Source organism: Phalaenopsis equestris, unplaced genomic scaffold (genome assembly GCF_001263595.1).
Source record: "Phalaenopsis equestris unplaced genomic scaffold, ASM126359v1 Scaffold233232, whole genome shotgun sequence".
In the NCBI taxonomy this organism is placed as follows: Eukaryota; Viridiplantae; Streptophyta; class Magnoliopsida; order Asparagales; family Orchidaceae; genus Phalaenopsis; species Phalaenopsis equestris.
The window spans coordinates 55,114-82,264 of NW_018251184.1; the positions used below are offsets into that span (position 1 = coordinate 55,114).

Consider the following 27,151-nt stretch of genomic DNA (forward strand, 5'->3'; position numbering starts at 1 on the left):
ATGACCTCCGCTTCCCGTCTTTATCTACCGGTCGATCTCCGGCGAAGATGTCGATTTCTCGGCAGAGCTGTTGAACTTGCTCACAACCGAGAAAGAAAAACCCCCTCAAGTGCGTTTTTCAGTTCCCAAGCCTCAACTGCGGCTGTGCTTCTCGCGTGACCGCTGCCGCTCGTGTAGGAGATGAGGATTGCAGCTTCCGTTTTCCGGTGTCTCCTCTTTTTTATCGCCTTCCATGGTGAGTTCAAATTCGCCCCGTTTTTGTTTTAACCGGCAATCTTGCTACGCTTCCAGATGTCTTTCCAGGTCCAGTTAAGTTATATGCATCGAAGTTTCCTCTAAAATATTTAGGGGATGTTGCACAAAGATGTTGTTTTTGGTTTATATTGACGGTGTTTCTTTAGCTTTGCTCAGTAATTCTTCACGCTTCAGCCAATCGATTACTTCGCTTTAGGCTTTATTTGTGTCTTGTTCTGGATTCTGGATTTTGCTGTGGTTATCTAACACAGAATTCATGGTCCTACAGTTATTTGTGTCTCATCTTGATACCTGTCTCTAAGAAATTTTGGCATTTTCCTATGAAATTGATCCTCACCTTATGATGTTTATGAGGCGCAGCGATATTTCTATGTTCTTGCTGTTTTTATCATAATTTTCTATTCGTTCTTTCACGTTTTTCTTGCTTGTGCTCTGATTGTTGTTTCAGCAATTGGTAAATAGTTCAGATTGTATTATTTGGTTTCAGTTCTTCCTTTACACCATTCTCATTATTGAATTACCGTAGTTTCTTTCAGATCATCTCTAATTTCTGCCATATTTACTATCTTCAGCAACATCTATTTTTTTCTAAATTAACCTCCTGAAATTTTAGAACATCCATCATCCGAAGCAGATATTTATCCGCTTCTTCTCTAAAATTGAACTTTTGAAGTTATTTATCTCATTCGCTTCCAATTTCGTGCTTCTACAGTTCTTTCGTAGGACTTGTATGCTGCTGTAGTTGATAAACAAATTATTACATTTCTCTGTGGTTTTTAAAGTTTTTTTAGCCTTCTTTCTATTGTTTGTAGGCATTGGGACAGGTGAGGCATTCACCGGAACTTATGGCATAAATTACGGTAGAATAGCTGATAATATTCCTCCACCTGAAATAGTGGTCTCTCTTCTTAAAGCAGTAAAGATCAAGAATGTTAAGATCTACGATTCCGATCATGGCGTGCTTAGGGCATTTAAGGGATCCGGGCTTGAGTTAGTTGTGGGACTCAGCAATGACTATGTCAAAGAAGTAAATTCCAGTGAAGACCGAGCCATGGAATGGGTTAAGGAAAATGTTCACTCATGGTTACCTGATACACATATCAGAGGAATAGCAGTTGGTAATGAAGTTCTCGGAGGGGCAGACCAGGACCTCGAAGCAGCATTGTTTGGTGCAATAAAGAACGTTTATAAGGCTTTATCGCGGCTTAAACTGACTGATCTTATTAAAATCTCGTCACCGCACTCACAGGCTGTTTTCGCTAACTCATATCCTCCATCAAATTGCACATTTAAAAGCAGTATTTTTCAGTATATGAAGCCCATCTTGGACTTCTTTTCAGAGATTGATTCTCCTTTTTCGCTCAATATATATCCATTTATAGCATACAAAGGTGATCCTCAGCATATTGACCTAAATTATGCTTTATTACAGCCAAATCATGGAATAGATGACCCTATCTCTAATCTGCATTATGACAACATGTTTGATGCTGAGATAGATGCAGCTTATGCTGCTTTGGAAGCTGCAGGGTATGGTAAAATGGAAGTTGAGATTACTGAGACAGGATGGGCTTCTGGTGGTGATGAAGATGAAACTGGAGCTTCGCCTCAAAACGCTCAGACATACAATTATAATCTACGCAAAAGGCTTTTCAAGAGAAAAGGAACACCACGAAGACCCAAAATTGTTATAAAAGCATATATATTTGCCTTGTTTAATGAGGATTCGAAGCCAGGGCCAGGTTCTGAGAGGCATTATGGACTATTTAAGGCTGATGGGAGTATTTCGTATGATATTGGGCTTTCTGGTGTTTCATCGTGGCATGCATCATCCTCATTTTATGCTCTAAAGGTATGTACTGTGTTCTATCTTTCTTTGAAGTCTTTACTTCTAATTTTAGATAGAATAAAACTCTGTCGTTAGGAGTGAAATTAATATCTTTTGCATATTTAGAGATTAAATTAGATATTATGATATATCCACTGATTTTCTGAGTAGGAGATGTGGAATCACCACGGCTTTGAATGTTAATTCTGATAGAAGATGGGAAATCAAATTACCTGTTTATAATTTCAATTATGTTTTTTTTTATTCAAATTGCTTATGAGAATTTTATATTTAAAATATGAACTTGATGGTTATTTGGAATCCCATTGAGATGTGTGTCAGTCATGTCCACTTACGTAGAGATGATTTGTTTATAAATTGATATTATGGGGCATGGAAAATTTTTAATTTAGCTTGAATAAATCTCTTTCTATTCTCAATCTTGTGAGTGCAAGGAATGTCTGATTCTTTTATGTGACATAAGTGTGACTGCCTAGGGGAAAATAAGTCCTTATGTTGGTAATATTAATTTGTTGAATATTGAGTAAGCAAAATCAAGCTAGTAATTTCATTAATTTGATTAAATCATAAATTGATAATTTGAAAGTTAAATAAGTTCACGCACATGATATAGAAGTATATTTCAATCACAAAAATGAATCAGTTCATTTGAATGTTAATTTTAATTAGGGATATGGGAATCATCGCAATAGACAATTTTGAGTATTCAACAATCATGCTCATAAAAATCACAAATGTTAAAATTTTGATATAGACCATGTTATATTAGAAAAGTTAAGTTGAAGATTCTGATTTTGATGTTAAAAGTGACCCTAAAGTTCTTATTGACTTCTTCCTGGATGCGAATAACTTCTTGAATAATAAATCATGTTTAATGAATTACAAGTAGGATTTGCAAAAATAGAGTTGACTCGTCAAACTAAACTTTAGAGGATGTGTAACACCCAATTTTGACAAATTTGAGTAATATCTCAATATTTGCACCTTCAAAATTGGATTAAATCATATTTATAAAATTCTACATGTCGAATCGATCAATGATATATAGTACCAAACTTAAATTTTAAATGCATAAGAGAATCAAAATTTCAAAGTTATACGTTCAATTATTTCAAATAATCCTAATAAATTTCCTAATCTCCCGTATCTGCACTATTCCTAGCCAACTTTCATGTACTTAGATGTGCATGCGTTGGCTTGATTTGATCAAACGACTGCTAGCTTAAGTGCGTACATTAAATTGCCGCACTACCTTTCAATTCTCCCCCTTCATATTCTCAGTTTCACTTGGTTGAAGAGATCCCGCGTGTTTTGCGATCTTGCACTATAGTAGGCTTGATTGGTGCGTCTTGCAGGGACTCAAACGACAATTTTGAGCTCTGGGGCGAAACTGGTAAGATGGAATCTCATTTCGGTGTTATTCCGTACATTTCTTTCCTTACATATCCTTTCATTTTGACATTTGCCACGAATTTGTACACTTTTCATTTCTAGTCGCTCTAGCGAGAGGCGAGCTTATGTCAGAAACTACAAACTTAGTTTGTAGGCTTCCGTATGGGTCTTTAGCCAGAAATCGGCGAAGTGAAGGGAATAAGAGTAAGGGGAAGAAGAATAAGATGTATCGCAGAAGAGCTGGTTATGCAGAAAGCCCATTTGAGATAAAAAAGTTATGTTTGATCTTAAATCATGAAATGAGCCAAGATTTCATGAAATCCTAAGATGTTTATGAATTCCAGGTTGTTTACAGTAGGCGACATGCTCAAGACTAGCTTAGAGAAACTCGTTGTAGGGTTGCTCCGTCGTTTCAGGCGAAATAATACTGTGCTAACTTAATAAAAATAACTCTATAGATTTTCAGGTGATTATGTTTGATAGTTGATATTCTTACATTTAGAATTTCTGCATATTGTTGATGAATACCTACATAAACTGTACGAATGTAAACATGAATTGTCACTTATGATGCCTATGATTTTATTATGTTATGAACCTAATGAACATGCTTATGAAATCATTGTTTACATGTATTCATTACTATGATTCATGCATATGATATATGAAAGATTTATGATGAATGTTTGTTACATATATTATGATTTAAGTAACGTCACAATTGATATTATAGGTAGGGAATTGCACGTGTATTTGCAATTATGGATGTAGAGAATGATTGGATTCCCGACTTTTGGTATTTAAACAGAAATGAAACTCCGAAAATCATTGGAATCAGATGATGATAGAACGTAGGGAATCATTCATACCAAGGGGTTTTTGATAACTACTATATTGGGAGGGGCCCAACCTTTATCAAAAGTTGATGTAATCTTCGGGTTGGGTGACGGCCCAAAAATATGAAATTACATGAAGATAGTTGAGACCTATATAATTATAAGTGACATTCTTATGATTAGATTGATTACTCTAATGAATATGTTTATGATTACACATGAATGATTACATATTTTATACATATGTCATATTTTTCTATATTACATTTTTTTTACATGTTTTTCTGCAATTATATATCTCGTGACACGTGTTGTGGATATGTATATGAGTTATATACGAGTATACATTTATTTTTCATCAATAAAATCTCATTCTAGCGTTCATTATTTGGCTAAACTCTATTGCTCACTCGACGTTGTTGACTTTCAGGAATGATAAGAAACACATGATGAGTAGTTATGTGTGACTTGTACAACTTTTTTTTCATTGTTTTAAGAGTTTTTATAGATTTTGGGTACATACTTTTATTGCATTGGATTTAGTAGCTTCGTATAAATATATATCTGTTTTGGTGATATGATTTTTCACGCTTCCGAATCTATACGAATATGAATGAATTGTAAAATGAAATGTATCAAGTATTCTTGCAGCGATTTTGTTAGACTAGTTCGTTACCTCACACATTGAGTCCTGATTTTTAAATGAGGACGAGTACTAATATGAATTTAGTGCTACCGAATTGTCTGTCTTTGTCACACCACAGTTGACCCTTAAGGAGGGCAGTTAGGGTGTGATAGAAAGTGTTATCAGAGCATGCTTATTTTATGAAAAGAACGATGAAAACATGTTAGATTTAGAATAAGTAACAAAGATTTAATATAATTCGATTTATATAGAACTTTAGATTGATCAATCAGATATTGGTTGCTCATATATTGGTCACCCATATAACTTAAGATATTATGCATATGTGACAATTATTATATGATAAATTGTATTGAATAACAAATTGTGCCAAAACATATGAATATGCCTGGATGAGAATCAAGAAGTATTGAGGGGCAATCTCCTAGGCCAATTGCAGGGTAGGAAGTACGAGCTGAAAATGTAATATAAATGATATTCAGAATAAAGCAAATGAGGAAGTTAAGGCCACTGTGTTACAAGGTATCATTCAGTTGATATTGCAAGTGATTAGCAAAATGACTACTGTTGAAAGATCATTCAATAGTGCATGACATAGATTTGAACTTGGGGCAGAGGATGATTGACATTTAGAAATCTTTCATACTTTTAAGCCACCTGCATTCAAAGGTGTCAATGATCTTATAATTTTTTAAAATTGACTTTTAAGAATTAGAAAGATTCTTGATGGTATTATTTGTCGAAAAAACAGGAGAGTGGCACTAGCTACTTTCATGCTAGAAGGTGAGACAGAGAGGTAGTGGCATACATAACATAGAGATAAATTTTAGCAGACACCTCTTCCATTAATTTAGTGGGATGATTTTGTTATATTTTCTAAGGATTGATTCATTCCGCTTTCAGCCAGATTAGTATTATAAGATTAATTATTCAAATTGGCTATGTGGTCTAGATCCATTATATAATATGAGATAATTTACTTATATTTCAATATATGCACCCCACTATATCAAAACCTAGTAAAAGAAAATGCCACAGATTCCTGCACGGCCTCAGAAATTAGTTAAGGTTGACTTTAACATCTTTCGAAATTTATGATTTCTCAGTTCTATTTAAAAGAGCCATGCGAACTAAAAATGAGTTGAATTCTGCAGTCAGCGGTGGCAACCTCAAACAAGTAAGAGAAATGAATTTGGCAAGGGAGAAGACTTTCGAAGCAAGAAAACTAAATCATAAGCTAAGCAAAATTTTATTATATGATAAATTGTATTATATCATAAATTGTGCCAAAACAAATGCATATGCTTGGAGTAGAATCAAAAAGTATTGAGGGTTAATCTCCTAGGCCAATTGTAGGGCAAGAAGTACTTGCTGAAAATATATTGAGCAGTAGTAGTAAACAACACAAAACAAATGAAAAATTAGAGCCATTGAGTTACATGACGTAATTCAGTTGATATCTCAAGTGATTGATAAAATAACTGCTATTAAAAGATTTTACATCAGTACAAGACCCAGATCTGAACTTGGGGTAGAAGTTGATTGACACTTAAAGATCCTTAAGACATTTAAGTCACCTGCATTCAAGTGTGGCAGTGACCCTATAAATGTTGAAGATTTACTTTTAAAAATTGGAAAGATTCTGGATGGTATGATTTGTTCATAAAAGAGGAGAGTGGTATTAGTCACTTTTAATCTAGAAGGTGAGGCAACATAGAGAAAAACTTCAGTTGATACCTTTTCCACATATTCAGTGGGATGATTTTGTAGAAGTTTTCAAGGATTGGTTCATTTTGCTTTCAGTCAAATTAGCATTATAAGATAAGTTCCATTATACAATATGAGGCAGAATTTACTTTTATCTTCAGACATGTACTCCACTATGTCAGTACCCAGGATGAAAAATGCCACAGATTCATGTGCAACCTCAGAGATCAGTTTAGTTTGACTTTGGTGCTCTTCAAAATCAGTATTTTTTTTACTGCTAGTTGAAATAGCCAGATGAATTGAAAATGACCTGAACTTATCCATCCAATAGTAGCAACCATAGGCAAATAAAAATAAAGATTTTGGCAAGTGAAAAAACTTCCAAAATAAGAAAATTAAATCAGATGGTAATCAGAAGCTGCCTCAATTAGAAAGGTAGTTCCTGAGAAATGTGGAAAAAATATTTTGGGAAGTGTTGGATGGGTTCCAGAAAGTACAACAATTGTGGACAATCAAGGAATCTTCATATGAACTAAAATAAAAGCGACATCAGATCGCTGATATCTCAAGAACAAAGACAACCATGAAATTTTTAGAAGAAAGTCAGTCCAACTAAACTCAATTTTTAGGAAAACCTTCAATACAAACAAATGGTGAAACATCTGGGCACATAACTGAACTACGAGTGAAAGCCAAAGTTTTTGCAGTTATCGCTAACAAATCTAAAGAATTTGAAGAAGTGGTTACAAGTATGCATCTAATTCATGACACTTTGACATTGTTTTATTCGATTCAGGTGCAACTCATTCCTTGATTTCGATGAGTTTGCTTCCAATTTATTATTGATATTGTGCACTTTAGTCATGTCTTATGTGTTATTATGCATTCAGGAAGTACTTTTTATGGAAATAAAAAATATCTAGTGCATGTTAACAATCATGATAAGTTGCAAACAAAATTAATTAAAATATCAATTAGACTTTCGATGTTATAATGGGAATAAACTGGTTAGTGAAGAACTTTGCTACGATTGAATGCTAGAAAAGGTGAGTGAAACTCAATTTGCTTGGTGAAAAGTCATTTTATATCTTATGTGATTAAAATGTTTAGTTTTTTCTGTTTAGTTCAGTAAAAGTTGAAAAATACTTGCAAAGTGATAAAGTTGAAAAATACTTGCAAATTAGAGGTGTTGAGTAACAATGTGCAGAAATTGAAAAACATCTCAATTGTTGCAGAATTTTCTAATGTATTTTCCGAAGAATCACTAAGGCTATGCCAGAATGAAAAGTTGAGTTTGACATTGATGTGTAGTTAGCGATATCTGTTATTTTCAACTTCGCTTACACAATAACTCCAAATGAATTGTAGGAATTAAAATGTCAGTTGTAGGGACTGATAGATAATGATTTTATCAGATCAAAATAATTCACATTGGAGTGCTCCAATATTGTTTGTCAAGGAAAAAAATTGATCTATGCTGTTATGCATCTATTATAGAGAGTTAAACAAAGTGACAATTAAGAATAAACATCCGCTATTATGGATCGATGGTTTATTTGATTAGTTAGAAGGTACTACTATATTTTTTCGCATTGATCCGAGATCAGGATATCAGATCAGAATTAATGATGTAGATATAACTTAGACACCTTTTGGGATAATGTATAGTCATTATGAATTCTTAGTTATTCCTTTTGGCTTAAACAAATACTCATGTTGTTGTTTTCGTTCCTTTTTTTTTTTTTTTTTTTTTTTTGAAGGAGTCAGCAATTTGCCTATCGTCGTATATTTTCCTATTCTGAATAAGTGTCTTTTTCAGATTATGTGAATGACCACGAGAAGAGAAAAACAAAAAAAGACGGACAAACATCAAAGAATACAAACAAGAGAGAGAACGCGAAGAGTCTACGTGTGATAAAACCTTACAAGGATAAGTCAAGTATGCTTGCTCAAATAAGATCGGTCTGAAGCATCTTGGATCAATATCCACGAAAGAATGTCTACGTAGACTACCCACAACCAAAGATTCATATGTGTTTGCCTATTCTGGGGTCTACAGTGTTCCCAAGGGAATATATCCCACTAGGTTAATTATATTTTGGGGGGTGCCCAAGAATACTCTTTATCCAAATGAGTTTTTCTTACATTAATAGTGATGAATTGCACATGCGATGAATTGCACATGGCTATCAAAGGATGGTTATCTCGTAGGGGAATGCTCTGATGCTTTCAAAGCTCCCGCTAAGCTACGGGGCAGAGAGTGAGTGTCTAATGGTCCCACCTAGGTAAAAGACTCATCGACATACGATGCCTACGAAATAACTGAATCATCCCGACGGAGAATCTTGATATGTCAAAGCACATCCGTGTCATAAGAGCATAGGACAAATTGTCGTATCTCAAACGGGCGGCTGCTCATCGACAATCAAACTATCAAGTTGATACTAACGAAAGCGAAATGAACGATAGAGCTCAATAGGGGTAGTCAAAGGAAGGGAGGAGTAATCTTTAGAAGGAATAGGAAGTCGGGTTTGCGTACGACAGACCCGTCATTTCAAAACTACTAGTACTCTAAGTCTATCTGGTCGTGAAGGTAGTAGACCTAATGCATCCAAAAATTCCCAACCATCAATCCGTGAATTGCATTGTCTATGCAAACCCCGGCAGCCCTACGATTAAAGAGAGGAAACTCTATCATATGAATATCAGGTAGAGCTCTAAGATGTGAGACTTATACCTGCCGAAATGGTGAGGATGTTGCTGGAAAGAAAGAGAAAGGGAGGTTCAACAACGAAGCTGATAATGTTCCCAACGAAGGGACATGCACTTCGTTTGGGTCGGGGGGTCTTCTAATGTCCTAAACGTACTAAACAACCACCTAAGTAGAAATCTATATTGGGTCAGTCTTTACATATTTTGTGCATTTTGAGATCATCGAAGAACATAAATTACACTTTTGATTTAGGTATGTTTGATACTGTAAATCCAAAGATGGACGACACCACACCATATTCCATCTCTTAAATATGCTTTTCAATTTGCATTAATCATTGTATGATGCTAACTTTCACTATGTCTAAAAATTTATCATGCAATCTAATAATTTATCATTGTATTAAATTATTCTCAACTTTAATATGCTGTACATACTTCATCTCAGATTAGTAATAATAATGTTAAAAGAGATACTAAGGGGAAGTCAATTGCCATTGTGTTTGGGTTAAATATTTCTTCCAAGGCATATTTCAAGGATCATCAAATTGATAATTAAGATAGTGAGTGTCCTGGTAAAGACATGCAAAACGTGAGGGTGAAAGATAATTAATTTAATGATTTTGATGATGTTCATTAGCTTTATGAAGAGACTAGTAATTTAGAAGATTTATTAATTAGTAAATTTTTTTTTCATCATAACTATTCCTAAAGTTGAATCTAGTTTAAAGGTAAATATAATTTTTTAAGTTAATTCAAATTTGGGGAGCACTTTTATTTGTGCTTTTATTTGATAGTCAGGCTTGTATGATTACAACAACAACAACAAAGTCTTAATCCCACTACATGGGGTCAGCTACATGAATCCTTTTTCTCCGTTGCGTACTATTTAGTGTCATATTTTCATTTAGTTCTAGTAAATTAAGATCATTTTTAATACAATAAGCTCAATTTCTTCCTAGGTCTATCTTTGCCTTTCTTAAATTAAGTCGAATCTAAAACATCTACTCTCCTAATCGGATCATTAGATGGTCAACGTTTAATGTGACCAAACCATCTAAGACGGCTTTCTCTAATTTTGTCTCTAAGTGTAAAGCCACTCATCCACCTAATCATTCTTATCTCGGCAGCACTTAACTTATTATTATGCTTCTCTTTTAAAGACCAACATTCGGCGCCATATAACATTGCAGGTCTCACCACCGTCTTATAAAAATTTCCTTTCAGTCTAAGCGGTACTTTTCTATCACACAAAAGGCCCGAAGCATTCCTCCACTTCAACCAACCAACTTGAATTCTTAACATCCTCATCTATATCACCATTGCTTTGAACAACGGATCCAAGATTTCTAAATCGTTCACACCTTTTAATAACTTGATTACCCTAAGTCACACTTCTGTCACTAGAGCTATTACTACTAAAATTACATTCCATGTATTCAGTTTTAGTTCTACTTAAATGAAGGCCTCTAGACTCCAATGTAGGCCTCCATAATTCAAGTTTTTCCTGGGTTTTTTCTCTCGTTTTATCCACGACAAGGATATCATCAGCAAAAAGCATACACCAAGGTACATCCTCCTGTAGAGGGTTTTATGATTATTGAGTCTAAATTTCTCTTAGGCAGCATGCATATAGTAATACACTCGATTTTAGATTTGAGTTATTTATCTGAAAAAGAGGATTATACTGTACTAAATTTGTCGATCACGCTTTTAATGAAATTAATGAGACTTATAAGTGCTTATGTACTTAAGGCGCATGATATGAATATAGTGTTGAAGGATTCTTGAGACCCTTCTAGTGTTGTTATTGTAGAAGTGTTGCATTAAGAAGGATGTCCCGTTGTTTTGAATGAGAAATTTAATGAAGATAAACATCAATAGTTAAACTATGATAGAAAATCATACATTGTTATGCAACCTCTTTGTTATTAGTGGAATTATCTTTTATCTAAAGAGGTTGTGCTCTACTCTGATCATTAAGCTTGAAATAATTTAGTTTATAGATGTTGTTGGGACATAAATATGCTGAGTGGATAAAGTTTCGACAAGAAAAGCTTTCTTCCCTTAAACAACTGTGCTGTAATTGACAACAAACTTATTGATACTGTGCTTCAAGCTTTCGCCCTTCTATATACAATGCAAGTTAATACTATTAGCTTTATCATAAAAGAACTGTATGTTGCTTGTAAGAAATTTGATTAAAATTTTCAAGTCTTGAATAATTACTTTTTTTTGCTTAGCAAATGTTGTTTTATTAAAGATGTTTATTTATTTAGCGATAATTGCTTTTATATGGTTATTTTCAATTGTAATAAATGGGTTATCATTAATGTGATGCTATTTTCTAGAGATATTGACTACCGCTGCCTACTGTTTTGTTGTGGGTGGGTTTGATGTAGCTACTTGCAGTTTGTTTTCAAAGTTTTACCTTGTGATTACAACATCTGTTCATAATAAAATGGTTTCATGGTACCTTTTATTTTTTTTATTTTTATTGGATATAAAATAGAAACATGATCGTTATCTTGAATTAATTAGAGTTGATTTTGTGCCAATCATATTTACTAATTCAATAGTGAGAAGTCTATAAATAGATGTTTGGAGGCATTTAAATTTTTAATTTTTGTTTGAATAAAACTTTTCTTTCTAGTGTCAGTATCGTGAGTTTGTGTTGGATTTATGATTTTTGTAAGTGTCGTATAAATGCGACGACCTAATTTTAGTGGAAGTCATCTCCTTGTACTGGAGGCCTAATTTTTGTAATTTGATAATTTTGGGTCTGTTTGGGGTAGCTATAACTTATTAATAAACTGCTGCGCAGCAGCTGTGACAGGAAGCTGTTGCAGATAAGCTGATTGTTTATTTATTTTTTGCAGTTTCAAAACAGTTGTGCTGCAGCTGTTTCTGGACAAATAACCATTTTGCTCCTATAATGTAATGTTTACAACATAACTGTTCATACTAGTTCATCTCATATTTGAAAGCAAATATACAGTTCAAGTATTACAAAATAAAAATGGATACCTCACTTAACAATGAGTAGCACGGCTATCAAAATAAAAAAAAAAAATTATTAAAATAATAATCAATAATCTATAATATTATTTTAAAAATACAGCTGGTGTGGGTCACGAGACAAGCTGTCCTCCAAGGAAACTCACCATGCCCGATAACTATCAGCTGTTAATTTCTCTAACTCATTTGCCTACCTAAAGAAGTCATAATTTTCTTGTTTTCTCCTTGGACATCTGTAAAACTGTCTTTCGTAGCTATGTGGCTTTCACAAAGTAAGCAAGGAGTATGGTAGTCCGCAGTAGCAGGGCAATTCTTTAGAAGAACCGAAAGTCCTCGAACTTATATTTTTTGATGTTTTAACACAACAAAACAAAAATCCTTAGATCCAATATTATTGGAAAAAAAAAATTATAATTGAACAATGCAAGTTTTACTAAATCCTGTGGCCCCTGAGATCATAGCATAAACCAACGAATCTATCACTTTCAAAAGATATCAAATCTTAAAAAAATGTTCTTGGTTGCCTTCAAAACACGAATATCACATATGCATATCACCAAAAAACAAGCCATCTAGAAGAGCCTAAAAAACGACACTGAAAAAATAAGAGGATCTTGGTTTCTTTCATTAGGATTTCACATGTGACAAGAATCAATAGGGACAAATAAGCCATCCAGAAGAACCCTTAAATTTGAATGACTCATCACTGACCTAAAAAAACAGATATAATATGCAATAAATATTTATATACTATAGTATACCCATGGTTGCCTCTTCGGCCATTCAGGTGGGGAATAATACGTGCAAAAGAGCGAGAAATACAAGTGAGATTCAAAATTTAAATGATTTGACAAGACATCAATGCAACAAACAATAATAGTTTTTACCATCTATCTTAAATAAAATAGCAAAAAACAAAAAAATTGGACATTTAACATCAAATGATGGTGTCTGTAATTCACTCTCTCAATTCAATCATTTTCCTAACATCTTCGCCATCCTGGGTGCATGTACACCTCAGTTATTATCACAATAATATAACTCTTGGTGATGACACCTTAAAACTTGTTCTGCTCCTCAGCAAAATAATTAAATTCTTAAAATCAAATTTTCCTACATATTGATGTTTCTCACGCAAGTATACATATCATTTCAGTAATATAGAGCTCTTAAAAGTCCAGGTTGTCGAACCCACATCAATTAACGGAAGCCAAAGTAGGAAAATGTTCTAATCTACTAAATTTGTTCTTTGTTTGAAATTTTGAATTAAAAGAGTTTTGCTAACAAACCTACTGCATTATCTAGAGTTACGCCTACATGATTTCTAACTATGGTATGTGAAGTGGTTTTTACAAGTGTTAAGGATACTTTTCCTTGTGGTGATAATAATATAGTGTGGAAGTGGAAGAAAGGCCAAATAAAGTAGAGTTTTGTGATAAATAGAAGCATAAATCCAAATAGAAGTATAAATCCTCTTGGCCCTCTTTAAAGCCTATAAAGAATTTTTGTTCAAATTAGTGTGGATTCTAGGCTGTCACTCTAAAGATCCCCAATTTGTAACCCATTAAGTTTTATCTCCCTAATATTTGCATTTACCTATAGTGTACTTAGATTCATACTCTATAGTTTAATGTGATTTTTCTAGTTGTTTATGCAGTAGCTCTTCCCCTTACGGGTTAACAACATATTTTAACAGATCAATTGATTAGATTGAAAAGTAAACTAATTGCAAAAGGAAAATAATCACAATTTTGAATATAACTATTTCAGTATTCAATCTAACATTCCCACACATCTACCACATCATCACAAGGAAAAGTAAGTAAATCTACTCAGAAAGCACGAATACAACAACACCAAAATGCATTGAAACAAAGAGGTTCAACATACAAATATGCTTCATAAAACTACAATTCTAAATCACAAATATACTTATTTCTCTCCCTCAATTTGCCTTCATGATGCTCCACCTAAGTCCTTGCTCTTCTCCTGCAACTTCTTACACAATAGCACTCACAATTCAACACACACACACACTTAAACTTGCGAATTGCTTAAAACAAGAATAGAACTCTACAAACATAGAAGGAAAAATCCGTCCAAAACTCTCTCACACCTCTTAAACTCCTGACCTCCTCTATCTTTCTCCCTTTTCCCCTCTTAATTTCTCTCCAAACTACTCTAAAACCCACCTTGAAACCGCTGTTGAACTGCTCTGAATCATCTCGAAATTGTCCATAATTCGATACTGACGTCTAGGCATCACTCAATTTTGGCGCCTATGCGTCTCTCTATTCTTACTCCATAGCCTTGGCCTTCAAGACTGGTGCCATGGCGCCCAGTTGCCCCAAACTTTCAAGTTGCGTTTTACTGGACTGATGCCTAGGTGCCACACTAATTTGACAACATGGGCTTGGTTTTCAACGACTTAGGCCATGACACTATTGTTTGGCGCACTGACGCCAAGCTCTCGGGCTCTAAGCTTGGCTGGTGACATGCGTCTAGTACTTGGCGCCATGGCCTCATCCTTCACAAACTTTTTTTTCTTTAAATCTTATTCTTTTCGCTCCGCGTTTCTTCCACTTTGTTCCACTCCTAATACCCGTTATACCTACAAGAAAAACATACAAATTTATTTCCTTAAAGTGCAATTTCATTCAAAAAGATGTGAAAAATATAAAAAAATTCATACAATCTTTCACACATCAAAATCCTCAAACTTAAACGTTACTTGTTCTCAACTAATACTTTAATTTTAAAAATCAGAATTGTTGATTTGAGGTAGTGAGTTTCATTAATTTTTCCGATAATTTTGCTTCAAAAATGTTAGAATACAACTTAGGAGAAATTCTAGTGAATTGGTCCAGTACTAGGGTAAAAGAACATTTTGCATTCAACTTAGAAATCTTGATTTTCTGTTTACTTTGAAAATTATTAAAATTTGTCAAATTTGAGATCCTTAAAAAAGTATAGAAACATAATTTACGGACTCTATTGGTAAAGTTTAACTAATATTTTTTGATATAAAAACAAGTTTAGGATTGAATTTAAGTCTTTTTTTAATAAGGAGATTCAAGTGAACCGGTTTTTGATTAGGTTTTTTCTCAAGCTTTTCACTTTTCATATCTTTTTTCTTATTTTTCTTTCTTTTCTCATTTTTTTAGAATCATTTACAGTTCTTACTATTTTTGTGTGATGATTAGTATATCTGGATAAACGTTTAATCGTTTTGAATTTCACTATCGTCCCCCTAAGGTTAAAAACTCATCACTTTCCTTCACTTTTATAATTATAAGTGTTAGTTTAAAAAAGTTTTCAATAGTAGCTCAATTCTTATAAATTTAAATTTAAGAAGAATAGTTTTTTTTTCAAATATCAACTCATTTCTACAATAAATAGTAAAATCATTTTCCTACATGTCTCTTACAAAATAACTTAACTCTTGAACAATCCTATTAACATAGAATCTCAACTATGCCTTCTATATGATTTCTAAAATCAAAATTATAGTAATCTAAAAGCATGACCACATACTAAGTCATTTTAAAATGATATTAAACTTTAATGTAGAGTACTGAGGACAAATAAAGTTAAGTTTTAAAATTTAAAAACAGGTTTACACTATAAAATTTAATAAAATTCAAACAAGAATACAAAATACTTATCTCAAACTCCTCCCCAAACAAATCTTTTGAAGTTCCTTTGAAGAATTCTTTTTACAATCTCGCTCCACTAGACACACCCTGTCACTTGAAGAGACACACCCTACACACCTTCTTTCCTTCTTTTCACTTGAAGCGACACCCCATTATAATAATCCTCGAAATCCCCTAGAGTCACTTCAGATGCCTCTTCAAAATTTGTCCAAATACATTGCATTTTAAAAAAAAATTGCTTTTGGTGCCTAAGCGCCATTCTTCTAGAAGCAATAAAATAGTTGTCTGGCGCCTAGGCGCTAGGTCAAATATTTCTTATTTGCTCCATTTGACTCCAAATTACTCTATTTTCGCTCTATTTGTTGTAATTTCATAACATGTACCAACAATCCAAAATATAAAAGTACATTTCATTAAAGTGTAATATCACTAAAAATAAGCATCAAATGTACATAAAAAATGACACATTTTCAGGCATGTCGGTCATTACATTTTTTGTTGGTTATCCACACTGTCTAATGAATGCGACCTTTACATTATTAGATACACATGTATCTACGCGTGTTCTATTGATCACTACAATACAATTCTAAGAAAATAAAGAGGGTTGTAAATTACATTACTAATTTTGACTTCTGATTATTATGAGTAAAAAGATTTATCTTAAAAAATGTTGTATGCGACGGGTCACTTGCAATCTCTTTTTTAGTCCTCTCAAATATTGGATTCTTTGTCTTGATAATTTTTTATGACAACTAACAAGTGAATTCAACCCCATTGAGAATTATATGTTGATTATCTCCAATGAATGCTTGGAACCACTTTATTGCTCCTCTCAGTGATTCGTTATGTGACAAAATGTAGAGAGCTATTACTAACACCTCTCTGGATGTCATCCTAGAAGAGCCATGAAGTCCATGATTCCTATGTAATTTATCTAGGAGATCTATAAATACAGGTTGTGTCATACAAAACATGTTATTGAATCTTTTAGGGTATCGTTCAAGTAGCTCCCCAACTGATTTATTACCAATGTAAGATTATGTCATGCAAGGAGACCAATCTACGTATGAGCTGTGATTCTCGTACATCAAATATACTCCTGTCACAATTTTGTTTCGGCATCTCTCTCTTTGTGAATCGATGATAAACAAGTGCTCTATTCAGGTAAGACATGAGAACCACTGAATTAGGTATAATGACAACATTCTGTAGCCAAGTAACATCTTAAATAAACTTTGAGTAACGAATTACAAAGTGTATGAAAATAAAAAAACCATCCAAAGTAGCATTAACATTGCAGCTTAGGTATTGCTTTATTCGCATTCTCCTGAAGATAGACAACTAGTCTTGGAGAAGATGCACAACTCAAAATCTTGAAGATATGTTCACTAAGGTGGTGACTATTGAGAAATTGAAGGTATGCTTGGCTTGAGTTGGAGTTCAAGAAGGTTGATATTGGTGGTTAGCCATACTACGGTATAAAACTATGAAGATGATACAGATCTAGAGGAGATGTCATGAGGTGCAATCAATCTCCTAGTGGGATATTTTTTAAAATGGAGTCTATTTGCATTATAGTTGTATCCTGCAAGAAGCCAGCAGTAGCATCAACGCTTAAGGGCCCAAGGGGCACACAACGCTAGGATACGAGTGGGCCTTGGCGCCTAGATCAAGAGAAGGTGGCTATTGGACCCCACTTCAAGCTCCCTCGTGCCTTGATCCAAATAGGGCAACACTAAGGTGGCCATTTATGGGCACGAAAACACTCCAATTAATTACTTCAACCCAAGCGAGGGCAGTGCTTTGGCCTTAGGAGCATGCATTTAGGGATTTTTGCCCTTGTTTCACAAAGGATTATTACTTTCTTTCACAGTATATTCTTGATGGTGAGTAGTAAGTGCGGAGCGGCGTCTCTGGATTTCGACGAGTGTTTTCTCTTATGAGATCAAAGAGAGGAATGAGTGTGAATTGCTGTAAGTTTCAATGGTGTAGAGAGTTGATCTGAGTGGTGTAATTTTGTACTATTTTTCTTTCATAGTGAAATAGATTTGTGTGGTGTAGCCTGTGTGGTGTAGCTTTGTGATTTTTTTCTTGTTCACATATTTTTTCATGTAAAATTTATGTGTGCCTTTTCTGGACTTTTTTGTTTTGCACTTCTGTTCAATTTATTGTTCAAAATTTTTAAAATTGGTGTATTTTTCCCTGGTATGGTTTTGATTATGAATCGATTAAATCCCAAGCTTATCACCCCAATTGGATCTACACTGCTTAAAAATTGGCTTTTTATTAATAAAGAAGTAAGGGTACAACTTTACTTCACAGTGAAAATTAAGATGACTCGGACGATGATGCCATAATAGAACTTGACTTTCAAGACAATCAGACATATAAAAACATAGATATAGGAAGAAGATAATTAAGAAACTTGTGTGTTAAGAGACTAGCTTTCTTTGAGCAGGTATTGACCTTGATGCAATTCAACATTGACGATCATTTTTGTCGAATCCGTCACCTAAAATTCACAAGTTTTAGAATAGAATTTAATAACACATTTTAAGTCTTGATTATATGATTCTTTTTGACAATAAGATGATTTTTAATTGTGAAATATATAAGCATAAAAGAGAGTTGAATATTTTTTAAGGCTTTCATTACTCCTTTCCCAATAAATCTAGAGTGAGATCCATCAGCAAATATGATAGATTTAGATTTTGTGAACTCGTGGTAGTTGGTGAGAGCATGAGTATTTCCAACCTTGCAATCAGAAGCATCTGAATCTATTATTGAAGGCCAAATCTTCCATTGTTAGCGAGATAGGAGGGCATGACATCTTAGTGTATCATCAAGTTGGTAGGCCACTCAGTTGTGCTCGAAAGAAGTTTCTTCAGCATCTCCAGTTGTTCCTTAATGAAAAGGCTAGGGTCGATTGACCCTTCAAAAGAGGTAGCAGCATTGCTCTTACTGTCTTGGTCTTTCCTCCCTTGCTGAGGTTTTCATTCTACAAGTTTTCAATATAGAGTTTCTAGCACTTGTCATTTGAATTACCAAGTTTCTTGTAATGTTCACACAAAAGAGGATTAACCTATGGAATGGAACTTGACATCTTTGTACCATACTTGGTCATAATCCTTATGTGTATTTAGAGCTGTAGCTTTTTACGAGGAATTTAATTGATGCTGCTGTAGGAAGAAAGATCCCATGAGTGGTTGTTAAAGAAGAGGAGTGAGCTCTTGTTGCTGTCGCACGAGAGGGATCCGACGTCTGTTGCTGCTGCTGGATGAAAGGTTCGACAACAACAAGGTGAACAATGGAGAGCTTGCAAAGAGAATCCGACGAAAGAGTTCCTGCAGCAGGGATATTCAGTTGTAAGGAAGAGCCTAGGAGGGTCAGCATGCCAGGCTGCCAGTTGAAGGGGTTCTGATAGCTGTCGGGAAAAGTTCCAGTGACTTGAATGAGTTCCTGCGACTGTTGCTTTTTGCAGGTGAGAAGCTGGCTGCTGCAAAGAACTTAGGAGGATTCCACCGTAGGAGGCCCTGACACTGGGAGGATTCTGGCTGCAGGGAGAATTCCAACTGCAATGATGAACAAAGGAGGGCCTGCATAAAGCGTTCTGCAGTAGGGCAGAGTAGAGGAGGAATTGCAAGATGCTAGAGGATGTTCCGACGGTTGTAGGAAGGTTTTGGTGGTTGTTGGAAGGGTTCAAACTGCTGTTGGAAGTTAGGGTTTGATTTAATGCTTCAAGAAGAAACATAACGATCCAGTTAAAGGCGAACGATGCATATGACACAAGCTTATGACTCACAAAACCAAAGTTCAAAGATGATGCAAGCCATACAACGAAGACAATCGACAAGTTTTTTTTTCTGTTGCGTTGTATCAGTGTAGACGATGATGATGATTGACGAGTTCTCGTTTTTGTCGCGTTGGATCGGTGCAAACGACAATTCAGATGTTCAAATGCAGCGAATGATGTAGAATCGAGGGGCAGAAGTGATTAGTTGTGCGATGCTCTAATACCATGAAGATAGGGAATAAATTCTCTTATTTCTCAATAATTAAATTACATGCTCTTCTCCTTTATAATAAGGAATAACCAGTGCAAACTTAATTGCAGCTATTACAACTTATCAAAGATAAAATAACTCAAGAAGCAAAGAAATATGACAAAATAAAATTTAAAATAGAAGAGAATAACACTAAAATATGAATTTCAAGATTCCACAGGAAGAGATTGTGTTGGGAAGGAGAGAAGAAAAGTTGAATGTAGGAGAAAAAGAGGATTTGCTTAATTCAATTCATAATAGAATAATCAGTTCAAAGAAGTTAAATCCTGATGTATAAAAATGTGGTTAACAGTTATATCTTTCGGATTTAGGTCAACACGGGACTTGAAAATTCTATTATCTTAAAAGAAAATGAAATAATCCCAGTATTAAATGTATTGGAAATGACAAAATACTAAAAATAGCTCATACTTATTATAATTATCCAAAAATTGCTAAAATATTTTTGGTCTATATCTTATACTGTATCAAATCCTCTTGGATTATAAAATCCTTTCCTTCAATGTTTATCCACCACTTATAAAAATGTTTATAACTTTTTATAATTTTTTAAACGTCTGAAACTTGTTCATAATTATCTTTTGTATCCTTAGTACACATTCTGCTTGAAAGATGACATTGAGGCTTGGGATTTAATTATCACCGGGCAACATTTCTTAGATTACTATCTTGAAAGAGAATTCCATAGTCACATAGGGACTGTTTGGTCAGCTGCAAAGGGAGTGCATTGCATCGAAGTTGCAGAGTTTATAAAAATTCAGGTGTTTGGGAAGGAATTCCAAATGTAGTGTAAAAAAGGAATGTATTTCTTGGTTCCTTTTTTGTGTATTTTAGAATTCTCTAGATTTGTGTAAATTTCAAGCATACTGCTGTATGTAAAGTGTTGCCTTGAAATATTGCATTTTTCATTAATATATCAAAAATGTACAACAAAGATGCATTTATTATATACAAAAATGACACCTGTTGTCTACAAGTATAGAAGCAAGCTTTGTATCATCATTTGCATGCATAATAACAAAGGAACCATTAAGGGAGCACTTGGCACAAAAATGAGCGGCCGTATTATATTCTCTAAATTTATGGAAATATAAAACATGCTTAAAATTTATAAGAGAGGAGAGGTCCAAAGCCTCAAGTGGTAGATGGTGCCAAACCCCCCTTTTCATAGTGGAGCCCAAAAAAATACATAATGTTGGCATTTTCTCCTTTGAAAATGTGCCTTTACACTCGCGTATCCTTGGTGTGCGAATATGTTGGAGTGTCTTAATGACTTGAAGTTCGACTTGGGCGCTGTCCCAATTCTAAAAGTACTCAAACCTCCCTTTTCATAGTATGTAAAGAGTTGTCAGCTTTTGTTGTATGTTGCCGCCAGTGATACCGTTCTAGCGAGCCTAGCAGGTGTTTAGGTATAGCTGGAATATTTTTATTTTTTTTTTGCTGAATTTGGATTTGGAGTAAGAAAGATGATTCCCTAAAAATTTAGAATTACTGTACCCTGATATCAAATGATACTGTTTTAAGGCTCTGAGAAGATGTATAGTAGTACAGGAAAAGGGATATAAGTTGGAGGTGTAAGTAAAGCGGGAGGAATGATGAAGATGAAATTCCATAAGTATAATATTATAGTTTTGCACTGCCGAACAACAACAGACAATAAGTTCGACGTGGATATGGTCTTAGAACATCCGAGGGAGATCACCGCCCCGATCCTATTAAGCTACACAATCCACCTAAAAGAAATCCAATGATTTGACACTCAAATAGAGAAAACCAAGAGAAAACATCTCTAAACATAAAAAAAGTCAAAAATCGGCCAGAAAGAAAAAAATAACAAAATATAAAAAGTTCCTTCCAATAAAATCTTAATTCTAACTAAATAAAATATTAAATATGGGCCCAAAGGGGCTGGCGGCTATTGCATGTGGAAGAATTTCTGCCGATTGGGAAAATTGTAGAAATCCCACTCAATCTAGCTTGCGAGATTGCAAAAGTCAGCATTTACCAAGACAGGATCCAATCTTAATTCATCTTACTTCGTTCGTGGGATCGATTCCGCCCCAGTGGAATCACCAATCGAGGGTTCTCACGACTGCGATGCCAAGTGACGAAGTATCCGCATAAGAGCTCCAGCGCCAACCAACTATCGCACATCACCGACCGCCGCCAACTCCTGTTGCTGCCACTGGCTGCCCACAATTTTTATAAGACCTGGCATACTTTATGATGCTTCTATTTCAAAACAAACAACAAAAATATGAAGTCTTATATTTATTTTACGCTGAATCAAACAACTCCAATCTGTTTCTCATACAATACATTACATCTACATTTCATTCATTTTAAACCGCATTATGATTGCAGCAAACCAAACAACCCTATTGTGATTAGATGCTAACCTCTGTTAAACATGGTGATTAGATACTTATCTCTTAACTTAATTACGTGATCTCATAATAAGTGTTTACAACAGATGATCACAATAAGTGTTTACAACAGATAGGAAAGGAAATATGAAATTTTATTTTTGGAGGATTTTTAGCGTCCTATTAATCAAATTAAATATTTCTCATTATATTTTCCTTGCTATAAATGTCTTCTATTTTAGAATTTATCTTGCTATAAGGTTGTGGCAGCAAGGAGAAAGCATTTTGACGAGCGTTGGAATGCCTGCAGTTCGGTGAGTTTTTGGTGCCAGAATGGGTCGATTGCTTCGAGAGAGAGCGAGAAAGAGTATTTGGGAAAAAATTGATTGTTTTCCTATCGTTGTATCGTAGGAAATGGTCTTATTTATAGGAAAATTACGGATATAAAAAAGGATAACTTTATCTCAAATTCAAAATTTAAAGTACTATATTTCAAATTGTATAAAAGCAAATTTGAAATAATCATATCCAAAACAGTTCCTATTAGTTGGTCGACCATATAAGACGGGTTGGACTGTCCTACTAAACCATACTTTCAGTCCACCTGATCTCCATCCAATGGCCCATATTTCTTGCTTTCCTACCTCGATCATAAATTGCTTATGTTGCAATAATTCCAAAATGTCATGATGAAATTTAGCCCCAGCAAAAATGACAACAAAAGTCAACATTTTTAGGAAATATTCGTCTTCTTGAGAACAATTTAGTGTTGGGAAATGGTTCACAATTCATCACCTGTAGAAGTTGCAAAAGCTTCGAGAAGTTTTTATTTTTAGAAGCTCACCAAAGAATTGTGCTTGAACTAAGGAGCTTCGTTGAGATCCATGGGTGTAGCTTTTAATTTTATGCAACAAGAGGAGTCTAAAGGTGGCCTCTGTTTGTAGTAGTCAAGACATTGTTTCCCCTCTATGTGCATTTTTAGAATGCCCTAGTTCATAAGAAAGGTGGGTTTGATTTCCCCTTGTTTCAGTTTGGCCTGGTTGAGAGGTTGTTGTCTTTTCTATGAACTTTTCTGAAATTGAAGCCCAGAGGCTTATGAAATGTTTTTTTAGGTTTTAAAATTTTATATGGAATTTAGAATTAAATGAAAATATGACACTAAATAGGATGTAATGGAGAAAAAGGATTCACGTAGCCGACCGCACTTAATGTGATAAAGGTTTTGTTTTTGTTGTTGTTGTTGTTGTTGTAAAATTTTATATTGAATACAGTTTGGATTCAGAAAATTTTGCTAAAATTAATGTTCTTCAGATTAATTCTTTGCTAGCCATATCGAGGTCATTTAACAGTTTCCCAGCTAACCTTTGCAGGTGAAAACAAAACATAGCAATCTAATAACGAGTTTTGTGCATCATGTAAACATCGAACTTGAAAAAAATTATCAAGCATAGATTCAACCTTCAGAAAGCTCTAAATTACTCTTCTACTTGTTTTCAAGCATTATTGTCATATTTGCTGACTACTTTTTTTACTTGTATTCTTTTTTTTTCCCAAAGTTTCATCCTACTCTTCCCTTCTTATGTTGGGTTTAACAACACAGGATTTCTCTGCCAGAGGTTGTTTGTGGCCCTCTTCTTTGGTTTTAGTTACTTGTATATGGATCCTGCTTCTTGATCAGTAAGTATTTAAGTCAAATTTAGTCCCACATTTCTGTAATAGTTCTCTCTTATACAGATGCAGCAAAAAATCACTAAGAGTAGGAATGGTTTTCTGTGCATCGCGTGTTCTTGTGCAATTATTTATATTATTTGACTGTTGGAGTCTGTTTTTCCTTCCGTGTTTTCACATTCATTATCTTAAAATAGTGCCATCAAATAATGTTTAAATTCGATATTATGATTTTTTTTATTGCTTTATTAATATTATTTTTTGTTATAAAAATTCTACATTAGTGAAATAGCTGGAGCTTATACGACTGCATTTTCAACTATGGCATAACCATTGTTTCCGATTATGGTATGGCCAAATCATGTTGAAATTAGAAAAAATAGAATAAGTTTGATGTGGAATGATAAGTGTGTAACTGTCCAAATCTACTAGTTCGATAAGTGACTTGCAAACGAAGGTTGATGAGCTAATAAACTATGCTCGACGATGTCTCGACTTGTTACATTAGCTTATGAGCAAAGCTCAGTTAACAAAAAAAAAAAAAAAGCCTAAAAATCCAAATTATTTCTAAATATTCCTTTTTTGATTTTATTAAACTTATATATGGGAGTTTTGCCGAACTCCCAGAAAAAAAAAAAAAAAAAAAAAAAAAAAAGCCTAAAAATTCAAATTATTTCTAAATATTCCTTTTTGGATTTTATTAAACTTATATATTTATGACTAATATTTATTAATGAATTTAAATCTCGTTTTAAAATAATATATTATAACAAATAAATATTTTATTATTCGTATCACAAGTTATTAATATTTTTATGTTAAATTATAGATTGTTTATTATTAGGCATATTTTTTAAAAAATCATTGTATATTGTCTGGAAAATAAATAAGATGATGTAATTGACGGTAATATGATTCTCATGCTGACATTTTTTTTAATAAAAAACTTAATGTTAAGCAATAAACTATGTAGGTTTTTTAACTAAAGAAAATAAAAATGTTAAAGAGAAAAATGATGTCTTATTTATTTATTTATTTTTTAACTTTAAGTGTTACCTTTCACTTTGCTCGAAGGATGGAAGTGATGCATTGCAACGAAATTCTCTATGGCTTGACTTTTAATTTTAATCTATGCAAATTAAAACGTCTTTTAAGGATGGGGTATCAAAATCTAATCATAAAAAGTAGTATGGTCTACCATTTAAATGTTGTAGCATCTCAATATTCTCTGAGGATGACATTTTAGAGCGCTTTGTTCTTTTCTTGGTCAGCTAAAATGTCTCTATGGATCACCATGAACCCTTAAGAGATTGGTTGATGTGCTCCCAAAGGTACGCTCAGTTTGGTTAAACTGCGTGCTGTAATGTTTAAACAAATAGAAGAGATGGTCAGGTTAGAAAATATACAATAATAATTGGATTTGTTTGTTTCCAAATTTCATTGCAAATATCTCTGTAATGTTTCTATAATGCACTTGAAAACTTGGCTAATAGATGTTGGTAGGTGACACGATCATTCTTTAGACCAAAATGTAAGATGCCCATCACTTCTATCCAATTTTGTACCATTTAATAATAAAACAACTATTTGTTAAGTGGCAGAAATTTGTAGAAGCTAGCAAGGGAGTCTAAGCTAAAAATCTGGGAACTCCTCTAAAATATAAACATAGATAATTTTAATAATATTTGTCTACCAATAAGGCTATCAAAATATCTAAAATTATTAATACTTACAGATTATCCACCAAAATAAAAGCTAATGCAATACTGCACATATTAAAATAATCTACTAATACATTCAACTAAATGGTCTAATCATAATCACCCAGCAAAAATACTTGAAGCACAAGTTTAGGAATCCCCCCTTCCAGATGATGCTAATAACTTGAAAATTTATAAAAATATCAAGTGTATTTGTTACTCGGTTTAGCTAGCTAACATCCAAAGGATTTAATCAGCAATACATGTTTCACATGCACAATCATCACTATATAAATTTTCTATTATAATGAAATTTGATTATCGGAATCCTTATAACGTTTTTAATTACATTTCAACATCAATCATAATTTATGAAGTAATACATATTTTTCAACCATCAGAATAAAATATAGTTAAAGTTTCCAGAAGAACATGTAATAAGTAACATAGTATAGCTAACTATCACACCATTTTTATTATCATCAAATAAAATCGAATAAATAAATAAGTGCATTTCATAAAAAATTATCATCAATTTAAATATACCAATAGTAGCAAGAAACATATCTATAATAAAGAATGATGTATTTATCTCTTATTAAAAAATCAATTAGTCTAATATTTAGATCATGATGTTGACCAAAATATGATGCTTTATACACCATAGATTTGAAAGAATAATAATCAATCATACATTCATGACATCGTACATTATGCATTAAATAGTCACAAAAATCCATTAAATACTTTGTAATTCATGATTCTTTCATTTATCCTAATTTATACTTTGTTTTAACCCGATATAATAACTAATTAATTAGTATATTTTCAAATACCGAACTATGTTTGCAAACTACGAGTGATTCTCTAAGATCAAACCAACAATTATTTAAAAATTATGCATTCAACATATAGGGCAACAAACATTAAACCATAAAAATAATCCAATTAAATATTTTCCTTAAATCAATGTTGTTAAGGCTTATGTAATTTCTTTTTCATGAATAACCACATATATTAACTAGTCAATCAATACTTTTCATCTCACCTAACATTGATTACGACTTTGTGAAAGTCTAATACCTTCTAAGATTTAATTATCATAGAATCCTAGCAGTAGTGTGTGTTTGTGGTTGACAGAGTTTATAAGACCTCTGGGGTCAAGGGTTCGATCTCGCCTATTTGCGGGATGAAATTCCTAGGTACTTGAGCTTGGTCGGAACATTCGTATAATAACCTCTGACCAATCTTTTTAATATAATATAAGTATGTGTGTATA

General features: G+C 33.5%; 1 protein-coding gene across 1 annotated transcript; it reads left to right on the forward strand.

Moving 5' to 3' along the window:
* LOC110038602 (glucan endo-1,3-beta-glucosidase 14-like) lies at positions 1-24,371 on the forward strand. The gene is made up of 3 exons (XM_020743489.1): positions 1-235; positions 1,068-2,107; positions 24,105-24,371. The coding sequence occupies exons 1-3, from the start codon at positions 181-183 to the stop codon at positions 24,183-24,185; spliced, it is 1,176 nt and encodes a 391-aa protein (XP_020599148.1). The 5' UTR covers positions 1-180; the 3' UTR covers positions 24,186-24,371.
* The last annotated feature ends 2,780 nt before the right edge of the window (positions 24,372-27,151 follow it).

Bases quoted from the DNA above. Each gene is read 5' to 3' on its own strand.
- LOC110038602 (XM_020743489.1), top strand. From the start codon at position 181: ATGAGGATTGCAGCTTCCGTTTTCCGGTGTCTCCTCTTTTTTATCGCC. The intron at 236-1,067 runs GTGAGTTCAAAT...TATTGTTTGTAG, and splicing joins CTTTTTTATCGCCTTCCATG to GCATTGGGACAGGTGAGGCA. The intron at 2,108-24,104 runs GTATGTACTGTG...TTAACAACACAG, and splicing joins CCTCATTTTATGCTCTAAAG to GATTTCTCTGCCAGAGGTTG.